The sequence below is a fragment of the Phycodurus eques genome, chromosome 2, assembly GCF_024500275.1.
Source record: "Phycodurus eques isolate BA_2022a chromosome 2, UOR_Pequ_1.1, whole genome shotgun sequence".
In the NCBI taxonomy this organism is placed as follows: Eukaryota; Metazoa; Chordata; class Actinopteri; order Syngnathiformes; family Syngnathidae; genus Phycodurus; species Phycodurus eques.
This window is the reverse complement of record NC_084526.1, coordinates 9,788,291-9,814,732: the sequence shown is the minus strand read 5'-3', so window position 1 is coordinate 9,814,732 and position 26,442 is coordinate 9,788,291. Positions and strand designations below refer to the sequence as shown.

The 26,442-nt window shown below is 41.6% G+C and overlaps 1 protein-coding gene across 3 annotated transcripts in view; it reads left to right on the top strand.

The window, feature by feature from the left end:
• LOC133396537 (CUB and sushi domain-containing protein 1-like) overlaps window positions 1–26,442 on the top strand; it is a 620,476-nt gene that overhangs the window by 572,995 nt on the left and 21,039 nt on the right. For all 3 annotated transcript variants that reach the window (XM_061666524.1, XM_061666517.1, XM_061666531.1), the window contains 7 exons: window positions 606–794; window positions 5,533–5,709; window positions 7,814–7,999; window positions 18,470–18,646; window positions 18,959–19,138; window positions 25,720–25,893; window positions 25,988–26,054. In XM_061666524.1, coding sequence (XP_061522508.1) covers window positions 606–794; window positions 5,533–5,709; window positions 7,814–7,999; window positions 18,470–18,646; window positions 18,959–19,138; window positions 25,720–25,893; window positions 25,988–26,054 — 1,150 coding nt within the window. The remainder of the gene's footprint in view (window positions 1–605; window positions 795–5,532; window positions 5,710–7,813; window positions 8,000–18,469; window positions 18,647–18,958; window positions 19,139–25,719; window positions 25,894–25,987; window positions 26,055–26,442) is intronic.

Below are 26,442 nucleotides of genomic sequence, written 5' to 3'. Positions count from 1 at the left end.
CCTCTCAGTAGGAACTGTCAATTAAGAGGCTTTTTTGTTCCCCTTGGGTGTCCATACATACTGTACACACACAAACACTCATATTCATATTCCCCCCTTGGACTTGAATCAGAGTATATGTTCGTCTCCCCAGTGACATGTAGAAAACAAAACTACACTTTTTTACTGACATTAAGGCCAAAGACTGTTGAACAAAATGGACCCGCTGCCTTGAAGACTTCTTTAATACTGCTTGTTTTGCTAATGGACATCAGAGGGACCTCTCCTAAAAATGAATGACTAATTGTGTCATTATTTAGTGACAGGAAAATATACAAAATAGTATTGGGACACACTGAAAAGATATATAACATGATACTACAAGACTTTTTAAAAAGAAAAATGTTTCAGGAGAACACATTTGTATTATTTCAAGCATAACATACTGTGAGTGAAGTTGAAACATACTTCGAGTGAAGTTAAAATTTACTCAGTTTCACAAAGAATGACGACATAGTCAAAAGTACCCGAAAAGGAGCTACACACACAGAAAACATCTATTTTGTTAGGTTTGTTCCATCAAATTATATTTTCTAACTTGTTCATTTGTCCTCCTTTCTTGCCAGTGGTAAACTGTTCTGATCCAGGGCACGTGGAGAATGGTGTACGGCAGTCTGGACTACATTACCCAGAAATCTTTAGCTACGGTATAACCGTGGCCATCCACTGTAAACGAGGATTCTACCTACTCGGTTCCCCGCTCCTCACCTGCCTCCATGATGGACGCTGGGACAGGCCAACTCCTCGATGCTTGGGTGAGTATAGACTGTTAATCCTCCTAAAAATAGTTTTACCTTAAAATCAAATTCAATCAATTAACACTCAAGAAAATTGTCACAACAATTTATTTAATGATCATCAAACAATGGGTAGATAGAGGGCTACCATAAAAGACAATCTATTCATTTCCTAAAAATGTCAAATCTTGTACTGTACTTCATTAGCTTTCATTATACATACTATAATTTTTGGTTGTTTTATTGCCTAATAGAGAGGTTTTTTTTATGCTCTTTGAATACCAACTCAAATAATCACATATGCTACCTTGCCCAATTAAGGGCTTCATCATTTATGTTATCTGAGATGAATGGCTTTTTGATGCAGCTAAAAGACTTGAGAACATGAGTGGGTTCAAAGGAGAGCCTGAAAAGTTATGAATTGTTCATGTGGGTGTGTGATTTTGTGTGAGGGTAGGGTTAAATAACAATTTGGAAAAGGAGAACATTTCTGCCCAATCACACTTTTGAACAGACCTTCAAAGGAAGACGAATGGCTCTATTTTTGTGACTGGCGTATGTCCGGCGCAACGCGTGGCATAACTGGACGGAGGTGGGTTCCATTCCTTCCATTATTGATCATTTTTTAGACCAGTGCACCCCAACGTATCTTAAAAGAGGGACATTTGCGCTACGGGAGCATGATCCCTGCCGACTCAAATCCTGTCCAATCAAAGCGGCTCCTCTCATTCCCTTTAAATGTGGTGGGCCAGAACCGCACTCACAGTCTTTGACATGTCAGCAGAAGAAACTGATTTGCGTGAGTCCAGGAGGTCAAAGCACACAATGTACGTTTAAACGGAACTGCAAGCAGACCTCCACGGACGGATGATGTAAAGGAGAGCACAAATATCTGTGCCGTGAAGAGGGGACTTAAAGACCACCCTACACCTACGATTGTTCGTGTTGCCCTCCAGTGCCGGCCAGTGAGATGATGTAAAAAATATAATAATAATCCATTCATCCATCCATCCATTTTCTGTACCGCTTATCCTGCGTTCCACAAATTTATTTCTACAATGATTCAGAGGGTTTAATACTAGCTGTTCACATATTTATGAATGAGTAACGTCTGACATCCATTACACTTGTCCGCGTAGCTCAGAATCTGTCTACCTGTACCCTGATCAAATTCACCAAAATTGTGTTAGACCAGCGGTCTACCTACGTTGGACATATACATGGTCCCGGCAGGGGTAAGTTTAGACCAACTTTCTGCCAACAAATTGTCACCGCGCTTGGGCGCATGTCGAAGGACACACCCTCATTGTGCTGGTATGCCCAGCTTGTCGCAGACTGGTCTGCCAAATTGGCAAACATGCGCAGGGAGCCTTGTGGTTGCACAAAAATCAAGATACCGTACATCCGTATTGCGCTCCGCCGTGGATCCCCGTCGATGAAAATACAGCCCTCATGCTTGAGACTTGGTTACCATTTTGGTTGCACATCAAAAGATGAATACGGTATGGGAGATCAAGATTCCATGTGTCCGGGTCATATCAGCAAGCTGTGACAGTTAGTGCTGGCCTCCACTACAGCAGTTTTTCAGGTGTACTGTTTAAACGTAATGTTATGCATGATGAGCACAAACTACATCTCATTGCCAAACATTCAGGATGAGTTAAATAAAGAAATCATGCCTGTATGCCAAAATTACTGGCACAATCAATTTATGTCTTGAAACTCAGTAATATGTTTGTTTTTCTTTCACCACCACTTCTAATTCCATCCATCAGCGTTGCTCTGTCTCCCAATTGTTCCACGGAAAAACCGTAAGCCCTGCCTAGAATGCAAAACCCTGCTTTAAATACCGCAGGTTTCAGCGCTTTTACACCTGTTGCCAACTGCATGTGCAATCTATTAGAGTGAGTACACACACAATTTAGTGCCAACTATTTAAAATCTTAGAAGAAGATTGAAATCTTAGTAGATCATGCAGACCACAGTGTGTGCATGCTATTTGGGATCTTAGTAATAAAACATGTCATTAATCGTATTTACTTTAATCTATTTGTCTATCTGTTTCAATGACTTTCCATCACCTAAAAAATTGGTGCTTGCTTTTTAAATAATGTTCTTAGTTAAACGTTTAAACGAACTACACCCCCTGAAATGTCACATCAAGTTTTGGTGCCATGCCCAATTGTTTTCAATCTCCAGTGAATCTAAAGTTCCAATACTTTTGGAACAGAGTGTATGTGGCTGATAAGCAATAGAGATTAAAGTGAAATGTAATAGAGGGAACATATCTTATTCTGAAAGCCCCAACATGTTAGAATGAGTACATGGTAGCATGGATGTAGAAATGAGGAATGGGACAAAGAATGTGAGATAGATGTGAAGCATGGGGCATTCAATTCCAGGAACAAGGTCTTATCAAAAGATTGGTGGGGGGGGGGGGGGGGGGGGCAAGGAGAGGATGAAGTAATCCAACTTTGGCTTGGTGTCACTGGACCAATTGTTTGGCAGAAACAGAAATATCGAGGGCAATTTCTTATCTGTGTCATCTAGAGCTGTGCTAACCTGACCTCTGTAAAATGTAAATTTTTCCAAAATTGAAGACGAAATGTTGTTCTGTGATGTCCCGCACATTGACATTATGGAAGGATTTCAAGGAGATAAAAGTTTAAAAGTTTTGCTGTTAAAGTGAAATTCATTTGAAATAAATTATTAGTGCTCACGAGGGATGTCCCGATCCAACTTTTTCACTTCCGATCCGATCCTGATAATCCAGCTTTGAGTTTTGGCCGACACCGATATCAGTCCGATCCAATTTCAGCAATACTCATACATAATTAACTTATTTTGTAGAATGGAATGTTGGAAAAGGCTTGATCAAGTGATATTATTCAAACAGAGAACAATAATCAGCAACGGTAGGTATGAGAAAAACTGACCCATTTATTATTAACCAATGGGTTACATAAAGTAACAGCTGTGCATGTCTTGACCTTTGAAGGACAGTGTGGTACACAAAATGAGATACACACTTGCGGTAGCAAAGAAAGTAGAAGTCACAGTCGAATATTGTTGCTGTAGCTCGTTTTTCACAGCGTTTGAAGAATATATGCCAGAGAGTATTGTTATATTGCCTGTTTGTATGTGTTTATACAGTGTTTGTGTACTAATATTCATTATTTTGAGAGGTATTAGTGCCACAAGTTTGATGGAAATTTTCATTAGCTCTTTAACGGTGTTTTTTATTCATTGTGTGTTAGCTTTGAGCTCGCGATTTTTGTGAATAAAATCGAAGAAAGACCATGTTGTGTGGGCATAAGTGTCATTTTGTATGTGTGCATTTTCCTGTCTAGAATTTGAGATTTTTCTAAAGTGTTATTCTATTCTTCCATGGGGGCACTGTAGACAAGGGCACACATACAGTAGCTGTCTTTCATGCAACCAGGGCAAGTTTAGATATCAACCAATGCCCAAAATACAGCAGAACTCGTAGATGTGTGTATCTCATTTCATAGCATTCTTAATTGACACTCAATATAAAAACATATTAACCAATTTAAGACTTGTTGTGACATGTCTTTCAAGTGTATCTTCTTGACACAAATCTCTAGAATTTCTCCTTAAAGAGCCTGTAAAGTAAATTCCCAAATTTATTTCTAAATACATTATTCATGTTTAAAGATAATTGCTGGGAAAATGTGCTAAGACTGGCTAAGATTGTGTATATATAACGTTAAACTATTTCACCATTTCAGTTTTCACGATTTCTTTTTGATTTCTTGATTTTTTTTTTGTGTGCGTGGCTAAAACGGTGCCATGTGACGTGCTTGAGTCCAGCCTTAGTTACCCCTTCCCCAGTACATAAGAAATTGAGCACCTTTGTTTGCATCGGCGTTTTTTTGTTGCAGTTGTGATGTGCAGTTAGCTAGCTAGCTTGGCCTACACCCCACAAAAATCCCAAGATGTTTTTTTTTTTTTTTTTTTTTTTTTTGCTTGAGTTAGATTATAGCTCTCTAAGTCATATTTTTTGTTTTTGTTTATGTATTTGTTTTATTATTTTTTTTAAATTTAAGACATGTAGTGTGATTCGATTTGGCACATATCTGATTCCAAATGTATTCTATCCATCCATTTTCTGTTCCGCTTATCCTCACTAGGGTCGCGGGCGTGCTGGAGCCTATGCCAGCTATCTTCGGGCGAGAGGCGGGGTACACCCCGAACCGGTTGCCAGCCAATCGCAGGGCACAGATAAACAAACAACCATTCAGAATCACATTCACACCTACAGGCAATTTGGAGTCTTCAATCGACCTACCATGTATGTTTTTGGGATGTGGGAGGAAACCGGAGTATCCAGAGAAAACCCACGCAGGCACGGGGAGGACATGCAAACTCCACACAAGCGAGGCCGGGATTTGAACCCCGGTCCTCAGAACTGTGAGGCAGATGTGCTAAGCAGTCGGCCACCCCAAATGTATTATGATGATTATTCATTCATTCTAGATATTTGCTTGTTAACATATTTATTTACTTATTGCCTTGAAATACACAAAAACACGGACCATTATTCACACTCTCACCCACCTTTCCTCACCATCTTCCTTTTTCTCTCCTTCCCTTCCATATGTCTTCCTCCAGCAATGACCCAGCTGTAATACTTAATGCAGCAGTAGATGCAATCCATACTTTGATACGTTCCCTTGTATGTTAACACCACTCCCCTTTTCTCTCTTTCAACCTCCCTCAACCGTCTCTCCAGGTATTTCCTGCGGTGACCCTGGTATGCCCCCAAATGTAGTCGTGCCTGGGACTCAGACCTGGACATATGGCTCTATGCTTCAGTACTCCTGCGTGCCAGGAGGGATGCTGGTGGGCAATGCTACACGCCACTGTCAAGAGGATGGCACTTGGAGTGGGTCACCGCCCTACTGCACTGGTAAAGTCTCTTGGCTCTATACAGCTTCAACCCAAATGTGTATAAGTTGCACATAAGTTTGGATGTTTAGTTGGTAACAAATATTGTTCTAAATACAAGCTGTAGCAAACAATGAAGATATGTTTTTGGTGTGCAAAGCAGGTTGTTTCTGAATCTACAAGCTTACTAGGTCACAACATCTCCCAGTAGCTCCCCAATTCAAATCAATGCCAGAAGGGAAATATGATGCGTATCAGATCTGATGAAAGCAGCAAAACAAACTTTTTTTCCCCCTCAAATAGATAAATAAATGAATAAATAAGTGGAGAAAGTCCGAAGTGACTTTACCAGCACATAGTGCTCATGAATGTAAAAATAATCAAAGCAATAAAATGAACTGAATAGCATAATAAAATGGAATGAATCAAATTTCTGGGGTGGGGGGAATCTGTACACCTGGTGAACTGAAACAAAAAGCCAAATAAAGTGGAATAAATCACATTTGAGAGAAGAAAAAATGTCAGTACACTGATAGTAATACTGCCAGTATTATGAATTTGGTGTATGCCTGAGCTCTCATGTATAATATGTTGTGTATTTTAGCATTCAGCTTGCATACCAACCAGCTGAGATGAAAAACTTTTTTGAAAGGACTTGGTCATTCTTTTTAGAATTTTTCATTCAGTCATTCCAAAACATGAAAAATATGTATTGCACCCGGGCATAATGTCTCCAAGGCCTCTTCTCATTGAGGACATTGAATACTTGCTCCAAAGAATTTTTTTTTTTCAGACTGACTTTTTGATGTCTTTCTAAGAGAGGTCATCAAATTTATTTCTAATTTTAAAGGATACCGCATAGTCAAAAGAATGTCCAACTCTACCGTTTTCATTTTACTTTATGATTCCCAGTCAACATCAAAACGAAGAAGATGAAGGGAACAAGAGGAAGAGCCCTGGTTTGCTACTCATGTTGTCAAGTGCAGCTATTATGCACACCTCATAACACTACAACTGATCATTTCCAAAGCCAGCGTCAACTGTCTCCACAACCGGAACACAATAAGCTCGCTCGGCTGGCCTCGGACCAGAAGGCTCAGCAGGACAGAATCCATCCTGCAGCTGGAGAATCTCATTGAGATGCAGGAAGCCTCGAAGGGAGCTCTTAAAGTCACAAATCCCTACCGGTGGAATTAAAGCTCCTAAAGTTGGGCCACACTCCCTCGCTGCTAGAACAATTTAGCATAACCTTAATTATTAAAGTTATGCTAGTTTGTGTGAGCGTCTTAGTGTATATAAAAGCCCCAGTATACAGTATGTGTATCTCTGCAATCAAGACTATACAATTATATTATGTCATGCATGCCTTTTCCCCCAAAACACCTTGTATTATTGAATTGGATTGTAAATAAGGAAAATTGCTCTGCACCTTTATCTTAGATAGGTTGATAGATACTTTATTCATTCTGCAAGGGGAATTCCATTGTTACAGCAGCAATATTCACACATTACAAAGAAACAAATAGGACCACTGAGGAAGCATATAAAGAAATTTACATCTAATCTAAAAAGGAAAACGAATGCTGGTATATGATAAGTACAGTGTACAATGAATGCAAAGCGGAAAGTATAACAATATCAACAGTGATATAATGATGAATTATAATATACCCAATATGTACAGTGTGAGAACCAGCTATTTATTTGCATAATACCTACAGTATGCATAAAAGTTATATTGTACATTCAAAATGGATTGTAAGTTCCAATCGCCCACTAAGCTGTGTGGAAATTTGTTCAGTCAGTTTGTGTAGGCATAATGACACAAGGTTTTTTTCAATACACATGTAAAGCTACATTTAGAAAATCCAGTTGAAACATACAGCGTAAAAAAAAAAAAAATTTTGAGGAGGGTTTCCATTGTAATAATTATTCTATGGGCCATGAACAACACATCACATTTGCCACACCATGTGTACGTCTGTCCATTTACATACACATAAAATAAACATACATTTTGAGGTTCTCTGTATGTGCTGTCTGCATTTATTTCTTCCCAGTTGTTTGTGCACCTTCCCAAGCTTTTAGAGTATTAGGAACATTAACTCTATCTCTTCTCACTTAAGGTCTGAGTCCAGGGATGTGCGGGGACACGGGGGTTCCTCCCCACGGTGCCCGTTTAGGAGGGGAAGAGTTTAAAACCAAGAGCCTGCTGCGTTTCAGCTGTGAGGCAGGATACAATCTGATTGGCTCCGCAGAGAGGACGTGCCTCCACAACGGCACCTGGAGTGGAACGCAACCTGTGTGTCAAGGTGAGCAAGCCCAGCAGTAAGCATTTACACAGGGAACCTGCAGTGATTTGAAAGACTCACTCCTCAATTCACACACAGGTTCTGTGTTGTTTGGAACACAAAATGTGATTAAAATGTTATTTTAAATTTGTTTGTTTGTTTGTAATTAATTAATCACGATTAATGCATTATAATATATATATATAGAGAGAGAGAGAGAGAGAGAGGGAGAGAGAGAGAGAGAGGGGGGGGCAAAAAAGTATTTAGTCAGCCATCAATTGTGTAAGTTCTCCCACTTAAAAAGATGAGAGAGGCCTGTCATTTTCATCATAGGTATACCACACCTATGAGAGGCATAATGAGAAAAAATATCCATAAAATCACATTGTCTGATTTTTAAAGGATTTATTTGCAAATTATGGTGTAAAATAAGTATTTGGTCACCTACAAACAAGCAAGATTTCTGTCTCTCACAGTCCTGTAGATTGTTCTTTTAGAGGCTCCTTTGTCCTCCACTCGTTACTTGTATTAATGGCACCTGTTTGAACTTGTTATCAGTTTAAAAGAGACCTGTCCACAACCTCAAACAGTCACACTCCAAACTCCACTATGGTCAAGGCCAAAGAGCTGTCAAAGGACACCAGAAACAAAATTGTAGACCTGCACCAGGCTGGGAAGTCTGATTCTGCAATAGGTAAGCAGCTTGGTGTGAAGAAATCAACTGTCGGAGCAATTAAATATAAAAATACATAAAAGACCACTGATAATCTCCCTCGATCTGGTGCTCCGTGCAAGATCTCACCCCGTGGAGTCAAAATGATCACAAGAATGGTGAGCAGAAATCCCAGAACCACACGGGGGGTCATACACTTGTATCCAAGTGTATGACCTGCAGAGAGCTGCGACCAAACTAACAAAGGCTACCATCAGTAACACACTACGCCGCCAGGGACTCAAATCCAGCAGTGCCAGATGTGTCCCCCTGCTTAAGCCAGTACATGTCCAGGCCCATCTGAAGTTTGCAAGAGAGCATTTGGATGATCCAGAAGAGGATTGGGAGAATGCCATATGGTCAGATGAAAGCAAAATAGAACTTTTTGATCAAAACTCAGGGCGGCACGGTAGACGACTGGTTAGCACATCTGCCTCACAGTTCTGAGGACTGGGGTTCAAATCCAGGCCTCGCCTGTGTGGAGTTTGCATGTTCTCCCCGTGCCTGCCTGGGTTTTCTCTGGGCACTCCGGTTTCCTCCCACATCCCCAAAACATGCGTGGTAGGTTGATTGAAGACTCTAAATTCCCCATAGGTCGCGGGTTGCTGGAGCCTATGCCAGCTATCTACGGGCAGGAGGTGGGGTACACCCTGAACCGGTCGCCAGCCAATTGCAGGGCACATAGAAACAAACAACCATTCACACTCACATTCACACCTACGGGCAATTTAGACTCCTTAGTCAATCAACCACGCATGTTTTTGGGATGTGGGCGGAAACCGGAGTGTCTGGAGAAAACCCACCCATGCACGGGGAGAAGATGCAAACTCCACACAGGCGGGGTGGGGTTTTGAACCCCGGTCCCCAAAACTGTGAGGCAGATGTGCTAACATGTACTCTACCGTGCCGGCTATATATATATATATATATATATATATATATATATATATATATATATATATATATATATAACTTTATTAATAATAAAAAAAAAAAAAAATTTATTGTATTTTTTTAAAGGTTAAGGGTGGCTCTCTTATGCAAACAAATCTTTGAGCAAATTAACCTTATCAACTCAGACTTTTGAAAAATGCTGGTCTAAACCAAAATTGGAAGGAATGCAAATGTTATGTTAACCTCTTTGCCTTTCTGAAATATGGACTTAATTATTCTGAAATGTATGTAAAAAATAAATCAGCTTAGCTTCCAAGTTGAGCAACTTAATCTCTTCTTTAAAAGAATATAGTGCTATCCAGCTACTTGGCATGTTAGTCACAGTAGGCCTTTAATTCTTGTTGCATATTCCATTATTGTGAAATGAGCACAGAATTTAGAGATATTGATCGATCTGCACTATAAGTCTTGAAACGTTACACAGCAACAGGGGTTAAAACTATAACAATAAATGCATGTGCCATTGCAGGTCATTTGAAATGAAGCTGCAGGTGCATGAAGCTCCTTTTGGGGGTAACAGAAGAAAAACTACTGAGGTGTGTGCGTGCGTGTGTGGCCTAGATATAGAGGATTTCAGCTTGTGACTGCACTGGATTTCCCAAGATGTGCTAACAAAGGGATCCCTATACAAAGGCAGTTTCCAAAGACGCCTCTCAAACCCTTGAGAGTTTAGAGAAAATTAAAGTGGGTCCTCATAGCACTGTAGCGAACCCAAAAAAGGAAGCAGCATGATTTCCCTAATCTCACCTACAGTGTGTTATGTATCTCCATCAGATGTTTGGTGGTGTAGCCAACAATTGTACTCAAGTAAGAATACTGTCACTTTACAATATTATGACTCAAGTAAAGATAAAGTGTGGTCCTCCAGATAATTAGTTGAGTAAAAGAAGTACTCAGTGAAAAAAAATACTCAAGTATTGAGTAACTGGTGAGTAACTTCTGATGTTTGTTTTTAATAACAGCATGAACAAACATGTAAAATTGGTTTGTGAAACTTCAGATATTGCCCAACAATATCACTTTGACGAAACCATACATGAATCAAATATTGCCAAAATAACATTCTCTGTTTTCACTTGTGAAACAGCCCAATTGGCTCACCAGAAAGAGATGTAATTTTAAATCGCAATCTGTTTTCTCACTTTCGAATTGGAGTTCTTTTAGGCTAAAATGTGAAACGTTTTAGGCAGAGCAGACAGATGACAGCGCATAGCTGTTCTTTTTTGTCGTCTGTAGGGTAAACATAGATTGAATTTGTGGCCATGAGTGTAGTGCCTCTTACAACTACAAGATGTAGGCCATTGTTTCCTCAGTTGTTTCTGCCATGCTTCATGTAAATTAGGCACTTTGGAAACCTTGCTTCTGCTTAGGGCATGTGACTGCCTGGCTCAGTTTAATTGCTGAAAATGAGTCAAAACGTCGCTAGTGGTTACGTTAAATTGGTGAAAACAGAGTCACGTGACAGAATCCCAGGCACAAGTCTCTCTGAGGAACCAAGACAAATACTGTAATTTCTCATTTATAGTACACTCTCAAGTATAATACGCACCCTCAAAATCGACCCCCCTCAAAATCAGGAATTCGCTTCTATATCCAGCGGCTGAAATAAGTATTTAACACGTCACCATTTTTCTCATTCAATATATTTCCAAAGGTGCTATTGACATGAAACTTTAACCAGATGTTGGGAGCAACCCAAGTAATCCATACATACAAAGTAGAACAAATAAGATCAGAAATTAAGTTATGTGTAATAATATGAAATGACACATGGGAAAAGTATTGAACACGCCAACTAGTTATTATTTATTGCTTTGTACAAAAGCCTTTGTTTGCAATGACAGCTTCAAGACGCCTCCTATATGGAGAAACTAGTTGCATGCATTGCTCTGGTGTGATTTTGGCCCATTCCTCCACACAAGCATTCTGCAAATCTTGAAGGTTTCGTGGGCTTCTTTTATGGACCTTGAGTTTCACTTCTTTCCATAGATTTTCGATTAGATTCAAAGTCAGAGTTTCCTTGGCAGTATGTTTTGGATCATTATCCTGCTGAAATGTCCACCCTCGTTTCATTTTCATCATCCTCGTAGATGGCATCAGATTTTTGTCAAGAATGTCTTGGTATATTAGCCCATTCATCCTTCCTTCAATAATGTGACATTTACCCCTACCATTGGCTGAAAAGCAGCCCCCACACCATCATGTTGCCACCTCCGAACTTCACTGTTGGTATAGTGTTTTTAGGGGGATGTGCAGTGCCATTTCTCTTCCAAACGTGGTGTGCATTATGGCATCCAAACAGTTACATTTTGCTCTCATCCGACAAGACTATATTCTCCCAGTATTGAACTGGCTTGTCCAAATGTTGTTCAGCAAACTTTAAACGAGCTTTGACACACGTTTTTTTTTCAGCAATGTGGTCTTGCGTGGTGAGCGTGCATACAGGCCATGGCGGCGGAGTACATTACTCACTGTTTCCTTGTGACAACAGTACCTGCTAATTCCAGGTCTTTTTGAAGCTCTTCACAGGTGGCTCTTGGAGCACTCTTCTGACCCCTCTTGTCAGAAATCTTGTGAGGAGCGCTTGATCGAGGCAAATATATGGTGGTATCATTGGCTTTCCCCAACCGTGCTCACTGGAACATTCAGAAGCTTAGATATGCACCTGTAACCAATGCCATCATTATTATTTGCAACAATTAGTTTCCTATGGTCTTGAGACAGCTCTTTGCTCTTACCCATCAGGAGATGTGTCTTGACTTACACCTTGGCAATGAGATCTTTTTGTAGGCCATCAATTAGGACTGAACCAGCTGATATTCATTTGCACTGACAAGGGGTTGGATTGCTGTTTGATTATTGATAGATTTTAGGTGTTATCTTGGCTTTCCATGCTTTTTAGCACCTGCCTATCTTCATGTGTTCAATACTTTTTCCCTTTGTCATTTCACATTTTTACACACAACTTAATTTCTGAGTTTATTTGTTCTACTTTCTTTGTATATATGGATTACTTGGGTTGTTCCCAAGGTCAGGTGAAATTTTCAGGTCAATAGCACCTTTGGAAGTATATTTAGTGAGAAAAAGGGTGACACGTTAAATACTTATTTCACCTGCTGTATGTATAATACCCACCATCAATTTCCTTGTATCCATGCTCAAAATATGAAGTGTCATTTGTATTTTATTAGAATTTTCAAAGCAGTGTTCTCTGTGTGCATGTTGACGTTCGTGTCGCTTCCTCACCATGCATTTCTACTTGAGTTCTCATATTAGCAAAGAACAAAGACGGTGACCGATTCAAATCAATAATCAATATGGTAAATATAACATTTTAACTGTACTGCAGCATCTTCAATGACCACTGGAGAGGTATTTATCTTGGGCTTTATCGCTCTCCATCTCTCCCCTCGTTCACACACACCAAGAAGCGCGATACATTCAAAACCACTCTGAAATAAACACACACACCATAACTAGCTTATTCATTTAGTCTTATCGGGTAGAAGTTTCTCCTTGGATTTTCTTCATCATATCACATTATTTTCGTCTGTCGAACTACTAAACTGCTGCACGGTTCCCTTCTGAAATGGCCACGCTAATCACCTTCTTTTTAAAAACAGTCGCGTAACTTTGGTCAATGATGGTGTAGTGGTGCACTCGGCTGACTTTGTTGCGGGCAGCTTGGGTTCAGTTCCCACTCAATGACGGTATGAATGTGAGTGCGAATGGTTGTCCATGTCTATATGTGCCCTGCGACTGACTGGTGACCATTTCAGGGTGTAGTCCGCCTTTCACCTGAGGTCAGCTGGGATAGGCTCCAGCGCCCCGTGACCCTAACCGGGATAAGCGGTGTTGAAAATGGATGGATGGATGGATGGAAATTGCATAGATCATGTGACCTAAAACTCTGGCTGGGTGGAATGTTGTTCCCCTTCCCAACGTTATCTATATACTGTGTCTGCAACCTGTCAACATCTTGTTGAGCTCTATTATAAGTTAAAACAATAAAATGTTTATGACATTGTGGGTTATATCACAACACTTTCTGCCATTTATTGGATCATTATATATTTTTTTAAATGCCCATCCCAGTTTATCCTAGTGTCCGTTTGTGTGACACTAATTCTTTGTGTCTTGTCTGTTTTTCATTCCGCTAATGGTAGTTAAAAGCTGAATCAGAAAGGCTGGTATATCTGTCACTGAGACATAAAAAGATCCATACACACATCCATCTTGTCGTTTATACAGTTTTCCTTCTCTCTTTGTGGGCAGACAGACACCATCTGAGAATACAAAGAAAGTACACACAGTCTTCCTTAATGTGCCACAAATTGATGTTTCTCATCAATAGGTGTTCAATTGTTAAAGTCGATAGCTGGCATGTTCTCATTAGTGAATGTGCTGCGGTGGCTTGCTACTTCTTCAATGTTCTTTTCATGTTCAGTGTGGCTCCATGGATTTTGAAAATTGTTACTTATAATTGAATGCAGAAGGCCTAAATATCCATGGTTCCTTTCTTGCAGGGGGGATTTGGGCGGATGTTTGATGAAGCAGTTGTTAACCCTGCAAAAACAGAGGTTGAATGATGCTAATGCCTCGCTCACACAGCATGATCTTAATGAGGATTACAGGCTACAAAGCGTGCTAACAAAGAAACACCAATGTGCCACAACATCAAATGCAAAGGCATTGTCCACTTTGAAGATCTTTGACGATATGTGTTGTCTCCATAATTACGTGTAAGGTTTGTTTAGAACTGCTGGGTGTCTCCCTAATCATCCATCCATCCATTTTCTACCACTTATCCGAGGTCGGGTCGCAGGGGCAGTAGCTTTAGCAGGGACGCCCAGACTTCCCTCTCCCCAGCCATTTCATCAAGCTCTTCCGGGGGTATCCCGAGGCGTTCCCAGGCCAGCCAAAGGATGTAGTCTCTCCAGCGTGCACTGTGTCGTCCCCGGGGTCTCCTCTCGGTGGGACGTGCCCGGAACATCTCACCAGGGAGGCATCCGAATCAGATGCCCCAGCCACCCCATCTGGCTACTCTCGTACTCGGAGGAGCAGCGGCTCTACTCTGAGATCCTCCCAGATGACCGAGCTTCTCACCCTATCTCTAAGTGAGAGCCCGGACAACCTGCGGACGAAACTCATTTCGGCCACTTGTATCCGGGATCTTGTTCTTTCGGTCACGACCCACAGCTCGTGACCATAGGTGAGTGTAGGAACGTAGATTGACCGGTAAATCGAGAGCTTCGCCTTCCGGCTTAGCTCCTTCTTTACCACAACGGATCGATACAAAGTCTGTATCACTGCAGACGCTGCATCGATTGGCCTGTCGATCTCCCGTTCCATTCTTCCCTCACTCGTGAACAAGACCCCAAGATACTTGAACTCCTCCGCTTGGGGCAGGATCTCATCCCCGACCTGGAGAGGCCAGGCCACCCTTTTCCGACTGAAGAGCATGGTCTCAGATTTGGAGGTGCTTATTCTCATCCCAGCCGCTTCACACTCAGCTGTGAACTGCTCCAGTGAGAGTTGGAGGTCACGGTTTGATGAAGCCAACAGAACCACATCATCTGCAAAAATCAGACATGCAATACTGAGGCCACCAAACCGGAGCCCTTCTATGCCTCGGCTGCGCCTAGATATTCTGTCCATAAAAGTTATGAAGAGAATCGGTGACAAAGGGCAGCCTTGGCGGAGTCCAACCCTCACCGGAAACGAGTCCGACTTCCTGCCTGATATGCGGACCAAACTCTGACTCGGGTCGTACAGGGACCGAACAGCCCGTATCAGGGGGTTCGGTACCCAATACTCCCGAAGCACCCCCCTCACAACCCCCCGAGGGACACGGTCGAACGCCTTCTCCAAGTCCACAAAACACATGTAGAATGGTTGGTCGAACTCCCATGCACCCTCGAGGACCCTGCCAAGGGTGTAGAGCTGGACCACTGTTCCACGGCCAGGACGAAAACCACACTGCTCCTCCTGAATCTGAGATTCGACTTCTCGTCGGGCCCTCCTCTCCAGCACTCTTGAATAGACCTTACCAGGGCTGAGGACTGTGATCCCCCTGTAGTTGGAACACACCCTCCGGTCCCCCTTCTTAAAAAGGGGGACCACCAGCCTGGTGCCACCGAGGAGCTTTTTAACCACCTCGGTGACCTCAACCCCAGAGATAGGAGAGCCCGCCTCAGAGAACCAAGGCTCTGCTCCCTCATGGGAAGGCGTGTCGGTGGAATTGAGGAGGTCTTCGAAGTATTCTCCCCACCGGCTCACAATGTCCCGAGTCGAGGTCAGCAGCGCCCCATCTTCACTGAGATGTCGGATGGTGGACCAGAATTTCGTCGAAGCTGTCCGGAAGTCTTTCTCCATGGCCTCACCGAACTCCTCCCACGCCCGAGTTTTTGCTTCAGCGACCACCAAAGCTGCATTCCGCTTGGCCAGCCGGTACCCATCAGCTGCCTCAGGAGTCCCACAGGCCAAAAAGGCCCGATAGGACACCTTCTTCAGCGTGACGGCATCCCTCACCGTTGTTGTCCACCAACGGGTCTGGGGATTGCCGCCACGACAGGCACCAACCACCTTATGGCCACAGCTCCGGTCGGCTGCTTCAGCAATGGAGGCGCGGAACATGGTCCACTCGGACTCAATGTCCCCCGCCTCCCCCGGAACGTAAGCGATGCTCTGTCGGAGGTGGGAGTTGAAAGTCCTTCTGACATGGGATTCCGCCAGACGTTCCCAGCAGACCCTCACAATACGTTTGGGCCTACCACGTCGGACCGGCATCTTCCCCCACCATCGGAGCCAACTCACCACCAGGTGGTGATCGGTTGACAGCTCCGCCCCTCTCTTCACCCGAGTGTCCAAGAGATGTGGCCGCAAGTCCGATGAGACGACCACAAAGTCGATCATCAAACGGCAACCTAGGGTGTCCTGGTTCCAAGTGCATGCGTGGACACCCTTATGCTTGAACATGGTGTTCGTTATGGACAATCCGTGATGAGCACAGAAGTCCAATAACAGAACACTGGTCGGGTCCTGATCGGGGAGGCCGTTCCTCCCAATCACATCCTTCCAGGTCATTGGCCACGTGAGCATTGAAGTCCTCCAGCAGAACGATGGAGTCCCCATCAGGAGCGCTCTCCAGCACCGCCTCCAAGGACTCCAAAAAGGGTGGGTACTGAACTGCTGTTTGGTGCATACGCACCAACAACAGTCAGGACCGGTCCCCCCACCCGAAGGCGGAGGGAGGCTACCCTCTTGCCCACCGGGGTGAACCCCAACGTACAGGCCCCAAGCTGGGGGGCAATGAGTATACCCACACCTGCTCGGCGCCTCTCACTGTGGGCAACAGTGAGAGGCGCTCTCTTCCACTCCTGAGCTGTGCGTGGAGGCGAGTCCGACTTTATCTAGTCGGAACTTCTTGACCTCACACACCAGCTCGGGCTCGTTCCCTGCCAGAGAGGTGACATTCCACGTCTCGAGAGCCAGCTTCTGTAGCCGGGGATCGGATCGCCAAGGTCCCCGTCTTCGGCCACCGCCCAGCTCACACTGCACCTGACCCCTATGGCCCCTCCCACAGGTGGTGAGCCCATGGGAAGTCTCCCTAATCATATACAGTGGTATTTATTTATCTGACACAATAATAGTTACATGAGCTGTAGCAACAGTTCTGCCTTCACAAGGAGAGCAAAGTAAGTACTAAAGTAAAAAAAGTAAGTAAAGTAAGTAGTACTAAGTAGTAGTACTTGCAAAAGTAGGAAGTAGTACACAAAGCCTAAACATCAGTCACCGGCGTAGTAAAGGTGGTAAAATTTCATCCAGATCGAGAATTTCTTCAGGATTCATGCGAAAACAAGAAATAAGCCACAAAATCACCACAAACTAAAAATCACATGCCTCACACGGATATAACCTTACAAATATGTTCAAATTAATTAGGATTTGGAAGACGTCTGAATTACTTTTCATTATAAATGCTATTTATCTTTTTGAAATATTTTGATTGTATTATTATATATTAAATATTTTGTCATGACACCATTTGTGGATTTTCACTAAAAACTAATGGCAACATGCTTGAAACAATACTTTGCCATCATATCCATAAAATTCACACTTACACAGTAGATCAAAAACAATAGACAGGACACTAACATATGCAGATAAAAACATAACCTCCTTAGCTGAATAAACGGTGCTCAGTTTTGAGCTATTAATTGAAGAATATGTTTATTATTGTAGTTGTGGTTTGCAATGATGCAGGTCTGGATTGTATCATACCAAGAGTTGTTTCTTAAAATGTTGGAGGCGCTCCTCAGTATGATAATAACATACATATTTTTGAATACTTTCTTTGAAAATGTCAATCAAAATAGAGGATTATTATCATTGTAAATCAGAATATTTGATACAGCTCCTGTATTGCATTATTTTACATTATGCAGGTGTAAAAATGTTGTATCGCCAGTGAGCGTGACTGGCTCATGCATATTTACAGCATAGTTGTATTTTGAACAAAACCAACAAGGAGCAGTTTAAAACCACTGTGGATACTGTAGGTGTGTTTGGCCTGAAGCTCACTGCTAAAGTACTGCACTGTCTGCTATTCAGTGGTGGGAATCTATCCAACAACCCTTAATAATTAATTAGCCTCACTACCTCAAGGACATATTTATGTTATTTCCATCTGGCTCCAGCGATAATCTCATTATTGCAGACAATACACCCGATCGACCTTGCGTGACAGCAAGGCAGTGTTGCTCACTCTGACATTTTTAATAAGATTAACCATTATTGTGGAATATGCCATCACTTCTCAGCTGTATCGTGTGGGAACCCTGGCACCCCAGCCCAAGGCAGGATCGTCTTCAGTGACGGCATCACCTTCGGCAGCTCAGTGGCGTATGCGTGCTGGGAAGGGTTCAAAACATCGGGCCTGACCACCAGACACTGCACAACAAATGGGACATGGACAGGACAACCACCAGACTGCACTGGTAGGGGAAAGAAGTGATTAATGCATGTTGTCTCAATATGTCTTCATTTTCTCTACTGTCTGCTGTAGCTGTAACAAAGAGGCCCAAAGAGGTTTTTGAGGGGCGGGGGGGAACAGATGAATTGAGGCAACTTAGCACCTCTGGGACACTCAAGAAGTTTCTGTGAGGAAGTTAAGTAAAAGGAGAAGTTAAAGTGAAAAAAAAGAAGTGAAAGTATATAAATAATTATTTTAGATACATCAGGGGTTCCCATAACATTCTGCAGATCAGATCATTACTATCCATAACACAATGTTCTCTCACTTCCTGCAGTGATCAGTTGTGGAGACCCAGGGCCGATAGCCAATGGCGTCTACTTGGGACGTGAGTTCACCTTCAACCACACAGTGGCATACCGTTGTAGCCCGGGTCACCTGTTGGAACCACCTGGTCGCAATGTTTTACGCTGCACTAAAGATGGAATGTGGAACCAAACCAAACCCAGTTGTAAAGGTAAGACACTTTTACACCAAAACGCTAGTGCTAGTTTGAATTTAAAAAATTCTCAGGAAAAATCAAGTATTAAGGAAAGTTAAAAAATAATACTGCATTGATGGTGATGAAATGCACAGCATGTTTAATGCTCAAAATACAATTATTCCAAACATGTTCATTAGCAACCAAAAGTGACTAACCATTTAATTCAGTCCAGGTCCTTCACCATTTCCTCTATCAGGAAGACAACAGTTTCAACAGAGCCACTTGATATTCTTTGTTGTATTATGGTTAAATGCCGTCAGCCTTACTTAGATCCACAGTATAAAGTTGAAGATGATGATTGACAAAATTAGGTGACAAATCTAGCTACTTAACTATTACGGTAGTTATGCTGGTTTGTGGAAACATGGCATTTACCTTGCTACACATTGTTACAGGCAAGGAACATTGAAAAGAAGGAGATACCGAAACCCATTATTTAAAGAAACTAAACAAAAATATGTCCATTTCACATTCAACATGCAGTCTAAAAATATTAAAATTACAATCCTGGTGCTGAAACTGTCAAACAGTCTTTTGGGCTGTATTTCAAACAGTTTTTTTTTTATTTTTTTCTTTTCTTGAAAAAGCTGTTTAAACGTATGTATTTTATCAGACACTAAATTCAGATTTTCATACTTATTACGCCTCAGAGATATACAAAATGTGTGGATATGAAAAAAAAGTGGTATAAACACACAGTGAAACATTAGGCATTGATATAATATGTTAAAATGTAGTAATAAGCCCGACAAAGACATTTTCTGTGTGGGCTAGTAGAATAACATAACAATAGCCAATCACGGCTGAGGCAAGATTAAATCTTGCTACTTAAAATAACAAATTGTTAAGTGCTGGTTTATTTTCAGAGCAATTTGTGTTCTCCACAACCACAAAGGAAGAAAATAAAAAGAATGCATTAAAACCAAATGAGCCTGAGATTTTACAAGAGTCCATATTTAGAGTTTGGACCACAGTTCTCAACAACATTAAAAGTAATGTTTCCTGAATCTCTCTCCACCATTTCATCCCACAAACATGAAATCTCCAGCTGGCTCTTGCAGTTGCTGCGGCTTTGAACTGAGATGAAAAAGCTCTGAAAGCCAGCAGAGAGAAGATGCACAGAGAGGGGAAACAGAGAAGCGGGGGATACCGTAGGTGATCGAAAATGAGAGAGAGGCTGGAAATTGAAAACGGGAAAATTAGACGGAGAACGGGAGAATGGGCAAAGCGAGGAGAGATAAGAAACGCAAAAAGCTCTCACGTTTTAGAGATGCTGTTTCTCCATAAGTGTTCACAGATTGGGGTAGGATGAGACTTGTTATTCAATAGCACTTTTTTTCTCCTCATAGTTGTCCTGAAGCAAGCCATGTAACCCCCAACTGTTCCCTAGACAGTGCCTTCTCACCCCTCCATATCTGTGTGTGCGCACATCTCTGCATGTGCGTGTGTGTCTACGCCTCAATGAAACCCCTCAGGGATTAATAAAGAATCTAAAGAAAGGCATTTTCAGCGCGTGGCCTGACAGGCAAAATCAATCAAGTGAGAGTTTGGAGGAAGAGGAGAAAATGAATACAGTAAGTAAGTGAAGGGTTGGGGGAATTAAAGGAATGAAGGGGCGTGGCAATAATGAACATTAGATAACTAAGAGCATTGGCCCATGCCAAGGCCCAACTCAATTTTACATAGAATTTAATGAAAGTGCCCCGCAAAACAAATCGCCTTTTTTAATGAAAACTGGTCAAGGATAGATGATGTGTAATTCTGCTGACTGGCAAACTCGTATGGTGCAAAACCTCCAAAAATGAACACCCTGAAACCCAAAGCTCCATCCATCCATCCATTTTCTTTACCGCATATCATCACTAGGGTCGTGGGCTCATGGGACAAATTTTCCTCAAAAACTAAAAGGTTGAAGCGTCACCGTGCGTCATCTTATGTCACATATACATACAGTACATATTAATTCTTGTGAAACTTCATCTCACTAAGCATCTAATTCTATGATGGTTTTTAAGTCTAGTTTTGCTCATTCCATCCATCCATTCTCAACACTGCTTATCCTGTTCAGGGTCGCGGGGGTGCTGCAGCCTACCCCTGCTGACTTTGGGCAAAAGGTGGACTACACCCTGAACTGTCCGCCAATCAGTCGCAGGACACATATAGACATGGACAACCATTTGCACTCCCATTCACACCGCCACTGAGTGGGAACTGAGCCCACCCTGCCCGCACCGAAGTCAAGCGAATGTATCACTACACCATTGGTGACTTACTTACAGTACTTAGTTACTTACTTAGTTACTTACTTACTTATTTACTTATTTATGTGTGACTACAGAGGGTTACCAGTAATGGGACAGAGTAAAACTGACCACAGAACTGGAAATGTACCTAGCGTCGCTCTCCTGGCTGCTCAGTACAATATGGCTAAACCAGAACTAAGTCCACATCAATAATAAAACAACTCAGATATGCAAAGTGGCAAATCAACTGTTTTTAATGTTTATGTGAAATGATTCACTTCCCACCCGCAAGCAGTTATCAGCTTCTTTTTATCAGCAGCCTAGACTGCTCATCAGTCAATCGCCGGACACATATAGACAAACATCCATTCACATTCACACCTATGGATAATTTAGTCTTCAATTAAACTAACATGTTTTTGGGATGTGAAAGGTAACCGGGGTACCCAGAGAAAATCCACACAAGCCCAGGGAACACATGCAACCGCCGCACTGGAAGGGCCGAGCTGAGATTTGAACTCGGAATCTCTCAACTGCGAAGCAGATGCACTCACGATATGAGTTTTTCATTTGTGTGGCAATTAGGTATATTAAAATGTTACTTAAAGCATTGACTGAAAAGTTTTATGATGGCAACAGTTTGACTCTCAAACAGACAAATTCCATTTCACGTAAGGAAAAACTATATTCAATTACAAGGGAATCAGAGAATGCCCTGAGGTTCTTCTGTAATAATGAACACCATAGTGTATGTACCCTTGTTAAAAAAAATAAATAAATAAAAAGAGTCATTAAAAAGACACAACAACAAAGTGATGGAGGATATAAGAGGGGGAAAAAGGGACATGAGGAAACATGAGAGCCAAGGCGGATGAATAAAACAGGAAAAAGAGTGAAGGTGCCATGATGGGGCTGCAACAAGACCGTGTCAGGGAGGCGGAAGAGAGAGAGGAAGCACATTATGGGAGAAACAAAAGAGGCAAATCAATACCTGCCCCCAAACCTGTAAACACACAAGAGGGAAGGGATGGGCCTATAAAATGTGTTGACTGGGTGAATTGTACCAAGAAAGATATGCCTGAAAGACAAAAGAGGGGGAGTTGGGTGGAGCGCAAGAAGAGCAATAATTTGAGAAGGAGAGCACAAGAGCAATGTGAGAAGATTGAAATTAAAAATGGACAGGAGCCATGGCACAAGGACCAGCAAGAAAGGCTGTAGGGAAATTCAATAAAAAGGGGGAGGAAGGAGACAAAGGAGGGAACAAATAATGTGGAGAAATTCTAACAAAGAAAAAAAAAGTCACAGAACGGTAGAGAGTAGTCCAGCAAGCAAGATGAGACTGGAGACAGTAATGGAGAAGCAAAAAATATCAATCTGTCAAATCTGGAAGAATATTTTCTGGCTAATATTAAACAACTAAGCGTTGTTATCTGAAAAATGTGTTGTTGTTCTGTGATGGAGCGGGTCCATCACTAATGGCATATTTATGAGTGGACATTGTGGACAAAATTTAATTGCGAGCTAGATATGCTTAAAATGACCTGTATTTTATAAAATAAATAGATAAATGAGAAATTGTATCATGTGATGCCCAGCGGGGCATTTTGAAATGGCTCTAGTGTGGAGGGTCCTGAGATGCACTCAATTCAGTGTTTTTGTATATAGATTTTTGTAAATACTGTAGCATTTTTCGCAGTACAGTGTACATTCAATTGAACTACAATCTACAGTGCAGGATGAACAAGATAATCGGTAGAGGATGGATGGATGGATGGATGGATGGCTGTTTACTGAACTGAGGTCTTGTAGTATTTGTTGACATACATAATGTCATGCATGGTAGTGGCGGAAATTGTTGTTTGAATTCCTTATTGCACAACGTCATGGTTGTTTGAATTTCGATTGTACTCTTAAAATAAACTTTTAAACTAAACAGTTTTGTTATCAAGCTTTCCGACTTTGTGAAATTAAACAAGCTACATCCAAAAGTCAATAACCTTTTTGTCCTGGCATTGTAGTTTTGTCTGATGGCATTGTGAGGCTTTTAGGACTACATTGTCAGACTCTTCAACCCTTTTGACTTTGCAGTAGACAAAAGGGTCAATATTACTTAAAGTGCCTTTGTGTCCTCATTAGAAACAGTCAGTCTTCATGTAACTGTAGCATAATAAATCTCTCAGGTTGGCTGGATAATTGCACACGTACCAGTACAATTATAAGTGTCTTAAAATGATAAATAAATCCTTAATTTTATATTTTTAAAAATTCATTATAAGTAAGTGATTTTGGCATATTTCACACACACTAACTACAGTGTGTGTAATAAGTGGTTAAATGATATTTTTCTTAACATGATTTTATTGTCCACAAGTTATTTTGGCAATGCATATTCTATTTTTATATTCTGTTCATACTGGACATTTTGCATACGTCCCTGAAATTGCTGTCCACCCCCTCATCATGGGGTAAACTGCCTCTTAAAGAAACCCACTGATGTTTTCAATGTAATTACAAAAAGCATGTTGTCTTCCTTCAATGGAGGCTGAAACAGCGGATAGTTACAGGTTATTGAGATTAGTCTGTAGTTGGATGTTGTCAAATTTGACATGTCCACTATGTCGTAGTGAAATATCACTTAATAGCAGAAATTGTTCATTAAATGCTCACATGAGCCAAAAATGTCCACCCTGTTATTGTCCACCCCCTTCAGCAACCTCACATAGAGTATTTTGATCTTTGCATGTACACTGTCTGCTTGCAGTATTTAATTTTTTTTTAAATTTAAGTGTCAGAGCTTGACCAATATGCATTTGAAAGAGCATCACATACAATGAATGGGAAGTCTCAACTGTTTTGGGTGAAATGAGGAAGTCTCCATAGGCATCTTATCTTATAGTGCTATTGACTCAATGAAACAAGAGCAAGTTGTAATTTCTTTGTAGTTCAATTGTTCTCCTGCTACCCATTGGTGTGGTGAAAATGCAAGGTGGTGAGGCAGGCAAAAGTAGACTAAGTGGAGAGATGGGAGGGCAGGAGAACTCATTAAAGCAAGCGGGGAGGAACATGCCCATATGGTGTGTTTCTTGGTGTAGCTGGGTGGGCAACAACTGTTAGGATATTGCTTTATTTCCATTCTTTGATTCTTGCTCGCCGTTGCAACATGTATGTGCGATGTGAGGATGGATGACTCATGTATGCATTGTGCGGATGCTTGTGTGTTAGTGAATGGAGTGTGAAGCCATCTGTCTGCTTGTTAGATGGGAATTGCTGTGACTTTATTAGATGCCGGGGATCCTGCAGATGGTTATCAGCTATTATCTTTGGAAGTTAGGGAGACGCACACTCATGCGTGTGCACGCTGCTGATGTTTATCACTATGTTATGACATTTTGTGCACATGCGTGTATGAACGCACCAACCGGCAAATTACTACTGTATCTCTCGACCCTTCCTAACATCATGTGTAGAGAATGATTTCGAATGAATTTTCACAGAAATAATATTAGGCTGACGTAATGATCCAGTGGAGGAATGTATGGGATAAAGCAAAAAATATATATACTTCACATATAATCCTAAAGACCCTTGAAAAACTGGATACAAGTATATTTCTGGAGAAATATTGATTTAGTGAATACATTCTGGTCATCTGCACCCACACATTTCTCAATAATCCTCAAGACAGATGTACACAACCTTAATTCAACTCTGATGTAGGATCTATTACGATTGTAAACATGTACATGTAAACATAAAGGAAACGGGACACCGTCCTCTTGGGTAGAAAACAACATGACTCATTATTTCTGTCTGATGTGCTTTTTCTTTCTTTTTTTTACATTCCAATGTCTCTTCCAATGTCAATGTTATAAATGGCGCAGACATAAAAAATTATGCTCCATTCATTACAAAACATTACAATCAAACTATAAGTAGACAGATGAATATATATCAACACAAATGCTTAGTTTTTGTTTTTATTTTTTTTCTGGTCATGTATCACATTTGCTCAGACACCTGTTGCTAGCAAGTATTTACCAATAACCCAATGACTAAAAATTGGAACGCGCCAGTCTACTTCCACAAGGTTGTTTGGAAGGCAAACTAGGAGGCTGAGACCCAGCAGGAACACTGAGGAATATCTAAACAGATCACATCAAGGATTATGAAAGTTTATGTATACACGAGTCTGGCAATTGAATCCCTGATATGTGTGAAATATAAAGTACATATTATAAAGGAAGAAAAACAGTGTCGTTTGGTGTCACAATGCAGCTATAATGCACAATATAACATGGGTGTGTGTTTCAGTGATCCAGTGCGGACCTCCACCTCAAGTGCAAAATGGGGAAGTAGAAGGAACGGAATATTCGTGGGGATCAAGCGTTAGCTACAGTTGTTTCCATGGTTACCAATTGTCCTTGCCAGCTGTGTTGACCTGTGAGGGGAATGGAACGTGGACCGGAGATTTACCGCAATGTCTGCGTAAGTCAGCTGGCTTTCACTCGTATTATTTGTTGAACAACAATGCAAATGACATTCCCTTCAAAATCTAACTTGATCTCTTTGGTGTGTCCAGCCATGCTGTGTGGTGATCCAGGCTCTCCTGGAGGCGGATTCCGAGAAGGAATTATCTTTACTTACCGGTCAGTGGTAAACAATATTGATGACTGACTAGTACCGTAATTTATCGTGTATAATGCAAAAAAATTTTCCCCCCAAAAAAATTGGCATAAGTCAATAGTGCACATTATACATGGGTATAGGGGAAAATGGGGTGGGGGGTAACGTTCACATTTTATAAATGTATGCCGCCAGCTCGTGGTTATGAAAATTATGTACGCGTTCATTCCAAAATGCCATCGCCACCTTGTGTGCGCGAATGGTTGTTTGTTTATATCTGCCCTGCGATTGGCTGGCGACCAGTTCAAGTTGTACCCCGCCTCTCGCCTAAAGATGGCTGGGATAGGCTCCAGCACGCCCACAACCCTTGTGAGGATAAAGCCGTACGGAAAATGGATGGATGGATAGATG